Source organism: Mycetomoellerius zeteki, unplaced genomic scaffold (genome assembly GCF_001594055.1).
Source record: "Mycetomoellerius zeteki isolate Tzet28-1 unplaced genomic scaffold, Tzet1.0 scaffold1272, whole genome shotgun sequence".
Taxonomy (NCBI): Eukaryota; Metazoa; Arthropoda; class Insecta; order Hymenoptera; family Formicidae; genus Mycetomoellerius; species Mycetomoellerius zeteki.
Window position 1 is genome coordinate 3390 of NW_017256204.1, and position 10212 is coordinate 13601.

The window sequence follows — 10212 nt, forward strand, 5'->3', positions numbered from 1 at the left end:
CCCTGATTGGTTACATACCTCGCTCGCGCATGTGCAGTTCATTTTTATCCACAGTGAAAGCGTGAGAGTTGCGCTACTGTATATACTGTGGTACGATCGCCTACACCGAAATGTGTTGGTAGAATGATACACGAAAGGTTTTATTCGTAATTGTTTTATTTATAGATGAATTATTTTTTATAATCTACATCGTTAAGTTATTTTTAGTGTTATATTAAGATACTGAATTCATATTTTTCATGTTATAAGATATACAAAATTGTGCTAACCTTAATGTTCAGTTCTATGAAACGAAGATAGAGGATTCATATTGCTTATAGTTTTACACATTATTATTATTATTATTATTAAAATGCTCTATCGAAACTATTGTATAGTATATTAAAAAATGCATTACTATTCATTATTATTTACATATTTCTCAGAAATGCCTCGATCTAAAGTTTCCGATCTACTTAACGTATTCAAAGGAGTACAAAGGGTTACGAATGTTTTAATGAAACATCAGGAAAATGCAATCAGATATAGAATCACACATTCCAGTTTAAAAGATTTACCGGAGAAGTGTTTACAAGCTATAGGAAAAAAATTGACTAACACAGAGCCAAGTAAAGTTCCTGTAAGTCTTGTGATTAACATCTGAGTGATGTCAATGTAACATATAATACCTTACATATGTTACCTCTTATTATATAATTGCTTTTTTTTATAGGAACAGATAATAAAAGACTTGAAAGAAATAACTGAACGTATAAGTGTAGTTGAGAAAAGTATTAAACAATATATTAAGGTAACAGCTAGTCAAACTTTGGATATAAAAATTAATGATTATACCCTCAAGAAAGAAACCAAGCTATATGTGTACAATAATGCGAAAGATCCAAAAGAATTGCCTATTGATGAAGATGTCATGTTATCAAAATGCAATATTGACAAATCTATAACTCAAAAGTCTTTAAAAGGCATGCAAAATGACACAACAAAAAAATATATGAGTGTAAAGGAAAAAATCAAGACTATTAGTAATTTAGATAAAGATGAGATACCTGACATAGAATTCTCTGACAAAGACAAAGAAATCTTAAAAAAATTGGAATTGGAACATGAGAAAAATATTAAAAATAGGATTGTAAGCTCTGCTTATTTTTCTACTATTAAAGCATATGAAAAGGAACATGTACATATGGAAATGAATTCTAAAGAGAGACCAAAAGCTAAATTATCAGTTAGACCAAAGCAATGTGTAAGTACCATAAAATAAATTTTCATTTATTGCATCATGTATCTATTTTTATTAAGTTGGTTTATGTGTATTTATATTCACATTTTAACTAATGTATTATTTAACTTATATTACAGCTATCATCTACTGCCAAAGAAAGAAAAGTTCCTTCTACAAGATTGCAAAGAATGGTGAGTTTTGGTACTTTAGGTATTGGTCTTGGTCTTGGTACTGCTGCAGAATATACACGGAGGACATTCGGATTAAAGGAGCGTAGTATTGGAGATACAGTTGACAATATGTTTCTTACTAAAGCTAATGCCGAAAGAATAGTTTCAACGTTATGTAAAGTGAGAGGTAAAGCACACACAATTGTATTATGTATCTATATACATATATGAAAATTTTATCAGTTTACTAAAAATATAGGTGCAGCTTTAAAAATTGGTCAAATATTAAGCATCCAAGATAATAGTATCATAAGCCCCGAATTACAGAAAGTTTTTGAAAGAGTCAGACAAAGTGCTGATTTTATGCCAGCTTGGCAAGTAGAGGTAACAAAATGATATAAATATACAAGTTAAAAAGCAATCTCTTAATGTGTCTATAATTCCTTCTAGAAAGTGTTAGCTAATGAACTTGGACATAATTGGAGAAATAAATTGGCGTTCTTTGAAGAAAAGCCATTTGCCGCAGCATCCATTGGTATATATTGATTTGTTACTTTTCACATTTATATATGTATAATACTAAAATTAAGAGATCTTCTAATTATATGATATATCCTAGGACAAGTTCATCATGGTACATTATTGAATAAACAAGATGTAGCGATAAAGATTCAATATCCTGGTGTGGCTATGGGTATTCAGAGTGATATTGAAAATTTAATAGGCATAATGAAGGTAATAATATCACAGATCAGTATTATGTGTATCCTGCAAAGAACTTTACTGAGTAAATTTCATTATATAAATATAATATGTGTTCATTGCAGGTGTGGAATATGTTTCCAGAGGGAATGTTTATAGATAATGTAGTAGAGGTTGCGAAACGGGAACTGGCGTGGGAAGTGGATTATATAAGGGAAGCAGAGTGTACGAAAAAATATAGGGAGTTAATAATGCCTTATCCAGAATATTATGTGCCTATAGTAATAGGTAAGTGATATAGATAAATAAAAAAAAGATGTATGGAATCAATTTTTTTGATATTTAATATGAATTAAATTTCTAGATGATTTCTGTACAAAACAAGTATTTACAACAGAGATGATAGAAGGTATACCTGTTGACAAATGTATAGATATGGATATTACAATTAAGGAACATATAAGTGAACTGGTCATGCGTCTGAGCCTAAAAGAATTATTCGAATTTCGATATATGCAGACTGATCCAAATTGGTCCAACTTTTTTTACAATCTTGATACAAAACAGGTTTCTTTATATCGTAATTATGTATTTGTAATTTAATCGCGAAAAAGTATTAACAGATACATCTTTGTAGTTAATTTTACTGGATTTTGGAGCATGTAGAACATATGACAAAATGTTTATGGATAAATATATAGAAGTCATTAATGCTGCAAGTGAAGGAAATCGCAACAAGGTTCTACAATTATCTCAAGAGATGAAGTTTCTTACTGGATACGAGTCCAAAGTATCTTATCTCTATTAAGCAACCTCAAAAAACTTTAAAAAGCTATATATATATATGTAGTTTTAATTGAACAATTTTTACATTATCAGATCATGGAGGATGCTCATGTAGATGCAGTTATGATTCTTGGACAAGTGTTTGACAACAATCACGAGTATTATGATTTTGGTGGTCAAGATGTAATAAAACGGTATGTTCAACCTATTTCTGCATCCATCCTATAACACATAATAATTATGTATTGCAGGATCCAAGCTTTAGTGCCAACTATAATAAATCATAGATTATGTCCACCACCCGAGGAAATATATAGCTTACATAGAAAATTGTCTGGAATATTTTTGTTATGTGCAAAACTTGGAACAAAAATCAAATGTCGCGACATGTTCCGTGAAATTTATGCTAATTATAAGCGTGGTTAATGCATATTTATATTATAATGATGATATAACGAAATATACATGTATTTTGATTGAAATGTATAATTTATTTTGTAAAAATGTATTTTTTCTAGTACCGTGATAGTATTATCAGAGAGAAAATGAGGGCCTTTTTTTGTAACCTTGAAATACTGTGGGCTAGATACCTTCTGACGGATCCACTCATAATCGTAAACGTGAAAGAAAGAAGGAATTTTATTAACACGATAACGTAGAGAAATACAAAACTTTATTGTTCTGCTCTAATAATTACACCAGTCAAGCGCCAATATTTATTTAATTTATGTTAATATTATGTTATTATGACTGTCATGTCATCAGAAAAGAACCAAGAATATCGAAATACTAGAGAGACTACCTATCGCGTCTAATGGAATTTCCGTGACCGTAGCGTCTGTATCTATATTCGGTCAAATACATGATATTTTAATATTTAATTAAAAATGTATGGATGACTCACAAATGTTTTTAATGTGTACTTTATAACTCTTCATACGAAATACAAACGATTCCATGTATAAATTTTGTTGAATTTAGATCCGGTTAATTATTTCGGTCAAGTACATGGTCCAAAAAAGAATGATTAATTATAATTAATAGAATGACTTACAAACCTTTTTATTTGCACTTCAAAACTCTTCATACGAAATACAAACGATTTAAAATAATAATTGTTACAACCGGAGGTTTTGTCCGGTTACGTACATATGAATTAAGGGGGTATACCTAAGTAAAGGCTTTAAAAAAAGGCTTTTTTTGTCAATTTTTTAAAAGTAACTATAAGTTTTAGAAAAAATATGAATTGATGTATCAATTGGGTATACTTTGAAGATATTTTAAGAATTTTTATATGTCAAAATATAAATATATGACGATGTTGCTCAACATTGTAGACTTCCGTGTTCACAAAACATGGTCCATCGGCTCTGTAGAGAACTCAAGTTGTAATTATCTGAAATAAAATTTGCTTGAAAATTTCAATTCTATATGAGTGTAGTTTCAGTTAAACATAGTGATTTTTTTAAATAATTCTTTTTTATAAAATGGAAACGGTTAAAAAAAAATTTTTTTTTTCATTACATTTTGAACTTCTTAAACATCTCGCCCCTTGAAAACTAACAATTAAAAAAAAATCCTTATGCTTAACTGAAACTATACGTTTTGTGAAGCTACTGTTCAAAGATGAGCTCAATCGGTCGAAAATTGTTCGAGTTATAGATAGAGCCAGTTGAAAAAAAACACTTTTGAGAAACACACGTTTAAAGTTTCAGTATTGATTTTTTAATAGAAATCTATCGAATTTGTCAGCTTACCATAGTGAATCTATTCCAGGACCATAAAATGAATCGTCTGTAGCATCGGCAGCATCATTTATTGCATTCATATCCTTCCTGAAATGTATTCTTTCTTCGTGCGTTGCCGCTCGCGTTCGCATCTCAGCAGCAATTCGTCGCCGATCCTCGTTTACAACATAATTTGTCATTTCGGGTCCAATGCATATTCCTAACAATTCCACAATTTGCAATAATAATAAATGGCCTACATACGGCTAAACAAGCCGCTATTTTGACAATGAAAACTCCACTATGCAATACTTTTGGTGCAATTTTCCATATCAGATTATTAAAACTTTCATTATTATTTTGTGTATATGCACCTAAGCATCTTGTCAGTAATTCTTTATCGGTCAAATTTTTAAAAATTGGCGTTATTGCTTCGATAACATTATGTGGAAGAGCCGGCTTATGCTTATATTCCTGCAATTTATCTTCAGCTTTCGCTTTTTGCCAAGTGCACCACGAATCAGCGCCTTCAGGACAATTTTGATGTTGAGGATTTGTATCCGTGGAACTTTTATATAAAAGTATAGCCCAAATAGCGTTATGCATATCATTCACGGAATCCTTGTTTTTGCGAATCGCAAGACTGTAATAAAGTGACATGTCATTAATAACTTTATCTGTTAGTTTTCCTTTGCCACCAAGACCTTTATTATTCTTTTTGCACTTTCGCAATCTGCTGCCCATACGCTTTGACACATGATTAATACATTCTTTTTTTACAACTTTTTTTACAACTTTCTTCATATGGATCTGCATCAACGATATTTTTGTAGGTTTTGCTGTCACCATCGCCAATGTAATATTTATATTTCACATCATGTACATTTTCAGATCAATTGAACATTTCTACGATGCCGTCAACTTCCATCTTCCCTGCTGTTCCATTATGATTAATTTGACAATTATTTTGATAAGATTCAAACCAAATATTGTATTCATTCGTTCCTTCGTATTTTTTCATATTACTACAGGCTTTGCAAAAGTTAGATTTCATAACGACGTCTACAACTTTATTGGAATAGTATCCTATTAAATTAAACACGCCGAATAAAGAAGAAAAGCCTCTTTTTCTCCAACTGCCATCACCAGAAACTATTAAATTATAACAACTATTTGTCGTATTTGTAGCACTTTGGTTTGCTTCCTCAGTCTTTTCTAATTCTTCGTTGACACTACTATTTAAAATTTTGTCACAAATGAGTTTTACAGCATCACAAATGTTTTTAACTATTGTATCATAAGTTGACTGAAAAATAGGATGCGACAAATCCATAAAAGCACAAAACTTTTCTGCTCCTTTCCATACTATTCCGATAAGATGCATAGATGTAAAAATAAATCTGGTATTTATTTCATATGCGTAATTGTTGATATTCGGACAAGAATTAATTAATTTTGGAGCACACGATAGACATTTTATTGTAATTTTAAATCCAAGTCCTCGCTTACTTGATTCTTCAAACTCCACATTTCCTCCACAAGATTTGCATTTCACATGTTCAGCAAGCGCCAGAAAAACGGAGTAAAAATTTATGATTCTATAGCCGATGGTTTGATTAATGGAAAAATCAAATGTCTTAGATGATCTCAATTTTTTAGCAGAAGTGCTCACCAAATCAACTGGTTTCTCTAATTCATATCTATTTAGAAGACGTTGTCTTTTTCTACCATCTCAATTTCTGTTACGGTTATCAGATTTTATATTTTTTCTACCAATTTTATTTCGCGTAGAACTAAATATTGACGCGCATCGTGCCTCGTGCTACGAACAACTAATGGCTGTCCAACGAATTTTCTAGTTTTGAAACACACACGCACACACGCACGCACGCACGCACGCACACCTGTAAGACGAAATGTAGGTATACAAAAAACTACTAGGTCGAGGGTCTTATTGTGCGTTCGGTATAGGGCGACTGATCAGGTACGATTTCAGCGCACTGTGCGCCCATTCCATAAGACTCACATAACTCAAGAAATACTTTGAACTTTATAAAAACCTTTTAGGAGCATATTTTAATCAATCTTTCGAAAAAACAAAAAAAATTTTTTCGATTTTTTGAAAATTTTACTCAGGTATGCCCCCTTAAGCCCGGATCTAATTATGCGTAGTAAGAAATAATGGGTGCTTTCCAATTACAATATCCCTAGACACTTTCATGCACACAGTGACACAAGTTGCGTTCCAATTGCCCGTTATCGTCGACACAACACTACACATCTGGGGCTCTATTCTTGAAAAGAAACGTATACGAAAAACTAGGAAAGTACTATAGTATACGTAACGTATACTGTAGTATTTCCCTAGACTTTCGTATACGTTTCTTTTCAAGAATAGACCCCCTGTAGTGGAATTCTGTAATTCGTTATGCAGTCGTTACGAGTTCATAACGACAGTTGCGCAGCTTTTTTATTATATAAAATATCTGCGCGGCTGTCGTTATGAGCACATAACAATAGGGTCTTCCTCGAATATTTTCTTTTTATCTAAAACAATGCTTCTACCCGTAAAAACAAAAGTTACAATAACAAAAGTTACTAAAAATCAATCAATAATTTTTTTTAATAAGTTAAAAATCACGTATGTTTTGAACGCTCATTTATTCGCGCCATATCCTGCTGAATCGTGACGTCACACGCTATAAGCCAATCACACTTTCTTTTCGCTCCTCTGTTTTTTAATAATTTTTAATAATTTTTTGGCCGTAAATGAGTATTGCTAATATTGATAAATGGATCTTATGAACAATGCAGATAATTTAAATCTATAAATATAATTTTTTTATGACTAAATATTCACTATTTTATTAAAATAAGTTAGGTTAGGTCGGTGACAGCTGTTGTTGACAGTTGATTTAAAATTTACATAAACCGATGTGAAATGGCAGAAAATTTGCAGAAACGAGTAATGGCAGAGAAAAAAAGAAATTACAAGTGGTGTTTTGTGCCTTCATGCACTCAAAACAATATCTGTTCTCCATCAACAATTTTCCTGTCAGTGCCAAAAGGAGAGATTCGAAGAAAATGGTTCGAAATCTCAGGCCGAACTGATGCTTCAACTATATCGCTGACTAGTAGTTTGTTTTGTTGTGAACACCATTTCAATGTAAGTCATATACCTAAAATATAATAAATTAATCCTAAATAATTCAAAATAAATTGATTTTATGTTTGCAGTTAGAGGAGGATGTTGAAAATTACATGCAAGTCAGGTTCATTCCAAACGTACTCATTCGCTTAAAGAATGGAGTTATGCCGACAAAATTTGCTTGCCAGCCTCATCGAGAAACATCAGATGCAAGCAACATTAATGTTATTAATATTGGTATCATTCAAATAAAAATTAATATTATCGAATTACATTATATGTGAATATAATAAATAATGTAATACTTACAGATCGTCCATCAACTTCAAAAAGAACTTTTGAATTTGACGATAGATGCATCACAGCTGATGCATCACCATAATCTTTACCTTCAGCCCTGTAAAATACAGATATTGATTGTGGAACTATATTAAACTTTTATATATATTGAATGTATGTAAAGTGTGTAAACACCTTTTAGCTTTAACACCTCTTGTCTCTGCCACGTTAAAAAATTCATTTTCACTAAAAAAGTCAGCAACCATTAAAACGTTTAATTTTGGTAAATTATCCGATTGAGCTTTAACAAAACCTGTAATATTTCTCGCCATGTTGTAACTGATTACTTAGGGTGCGTTCCGTTTCTTGCATGATGTGCATAATGCATCATTTATCCTTGTTTAACATTCGGTGAATAACAAGGATAAAAGATGCATTATGCGCATCATGCAAGAAACGGAACGCACCCTTAGTAATTCGCATGATCCGTTAAATATCACATTTGTTTTGTTTATATATCTTATGTATGTGTCATTTACATGAAGTATGTATTTACAACGTTTAAACTTACCGGGCTCTGCTGAATCGTGACGTCACGGCCAATCATATTGCGTTCACTCCCCACTCATTTTTTAAGCACTTTTAATCGTTTTTAATAAAAAATCCTATTATTAATATCACTTTAAATTACTTTTAAGTTAATAAAAAGCGTATAAAGTAATTAATTATAATTTTTTTACACATTTCAATTTTTACAAATAAGACCCTATTGCATAACGAGTTACAGAATTCCATTACTGAGGGCTTATTACGGTTCCTTATGACGAAACGAAAATTACAAAAGTGATTGAATTTACTAGAATATTTATAACTTCGTTGGTTAACTTTTAGTGAATTTGATCATTTTTTAATTTTCACTTCGTCACAAAAACCGTAATAAGCCTCCTGAATATCAATCATGAAACTTTATCCCTAGGATGGAAAGTGAAAATTTTAATCTTTGAAGTTAATGGAGAAATTTTTCATTTTTCACTTTTCATCCTAGGAAAAAAGTTTCATGATTGACCCCTTGTACTCAGCCGAGGGCTGTGTAAGCCCTGTGTTTTTAGTGACATTCAAGTCGGGAGATTATAAATGAGGTTGGAGAACATGAATTTTCGTTTTTTTTAATGCAGTATGAAAAATATTGCATTAAAATACAGGAGGAAAAATAACGAAATGGACGATGAAAATAATGATATCAGTGAAGTAAGTAATATTGGAATTATTTGGTATCAATAAATTTTTGTTATATATTTTTTTATCATATTTGATTAATAAAATAAATCTAATATATATTCTATTTTTTTATATTTTTTTTTATAGGTTAGATGTATGTGCTTGTTCAACTTTATTCAAAAATATAATATTACAGTGCGCATAATTATACATATATATGTGTTAATGATTTTTTTTCTAATTATTTACAAAATAATGACACGAGTTTGACGTGTGCAACATGTTCTTCAATTTTTTTCATAAATTGTCAATCTTCTAGGTTGAAATACACGCTATACATGGAAATGCACCATCACATTATTATTACAAAATATCAAGATACGGGCATGTACTAAAAAATTGACCTTACGCTATCCGAAACCGCTGTTCCAATTGAGTCATGCACAAAGCTACACTTTGTGCATTCCTGTGTATGTACGTTAGTGTCAAGATGTGTTTAGCAATTGGAAAGCACCCTATGGTTGTGTTCCGATAGCTGTGTCGAAAATTTTCTTTTTAGTTACAAGGTTGGTAGTGCTGTAACTAACTGCTTGTCCAAGAAAGAGGTTAATTTTTACTTTTATAATATATAGTTGATTATTTATTATTATACATATTTATTGAAATATGATTTAAGTAACATGAAGCGAATATTGAACTGATGAGAATACATTTAATTAAATAAAGGAATCCTATATTCGGTCATGAAATTCTTCATTGTTGTATTTACAAATTACATTTTCAATAAAATTGTGAATTCTTGCTTTCTTTCTTTTCGAATGATTTTCGTTATCGTCATAAATAATATTTATTATTTCTTCTTCACTTTTAGAACTTTCACTTGAACTTGAAAATAATTCATCAAATACAAATCCATTTTTTAAATAACAAATTAGACAAGCCGATAAAGTAAATGCAAAC

General features: G+C 30.8%; 3 protein-coding genes across 5 annotated transcripts; 2 read left to right on the top strand and 1 right to left on the bottom strand.

Annotated features, from left to right (window-relative positions):
* The first annotated feature begins 66 nt into the window (after nt 1-66).
* On the top strand, nt 67-3601 carry Coq8 (ubiquinone biosynthesis protein COQ8, mitochondrial). 3 transcript variants are annotated; one of them, XM_018461754.1, is made up of 12 exons: nt 67-137; nt 426-619; nt 713-1243; nt 1360-1579; nt 1652-1776; nt 1843-1927; nt 2012-2127; nt 2220-2382; nt 2459-2661; nt 2732-2884; nt 2974-3074; nt 3132-3601. In XM_018461754.1, exons 2-12 carry the CDS (start codon nt 428-430, stop codon nt 3304-3306), a joined length of 2064 nt encoding a protein of 687 aa, XP_018317256.1. In that variant the 5' UTR covers nt 67-137; nt 426-427; the 3' UTR covers nt 3307-3601. The 3 variants fall into 3 exon arrangements, with proteins under 3 accessions (XP_018317256.1, XP_018317258.1, XP_018317257.1); XM_018461756.1 differs by having other exon boundaries at nt 78-114; XM_018461755.1 differs by having other exon boundaries at nt 128-146.
* A 316-nt stretch (nt 3602-3917) lies between these two features.
* LOC108731423 (uncharacterized) lies at nt 3918-5522 on the bottom strand. Its single transcript, XM_018461757.1, has 2 exons — nt 4638-5522; nt 3918-4276 (listed from the first exon to the last, which is right to left on the bottom strand). Exon 1 carries the CDS (start codon nt 5454-5456, stop codon nt 4761-4763), a length of 696 nt encoding a protein of 231 aa, XP_018317259.1. The 5' UTR covers nt 5457-5522; the 3' UTR covers nt 3918-4276; nt 4638-4760.
* A 2022-nt stretch (nt 5523-7544) lies between these two features.
* LOC108731420 (uncharacterized) lies at nt 7545-8353 on the top strand. Its single transcript, XM_018461753.1, has 3 exons — nt 7545-7773; nt 7845-7992; nt 8067-8353. Exons 1-3 carry the CDS (start codon nt 7549-7551, stop codon nt 8135-8137), a joined length of 444 nt encoding a protein of 147 aa, XP_018317255.1. The 5' UTR covers nt 7545-7548; the 3' UTR covers nt 8138-8353.
* The last annotated feature ends 1859 nt before the right edge of the window (nt 8354-10212 follow it).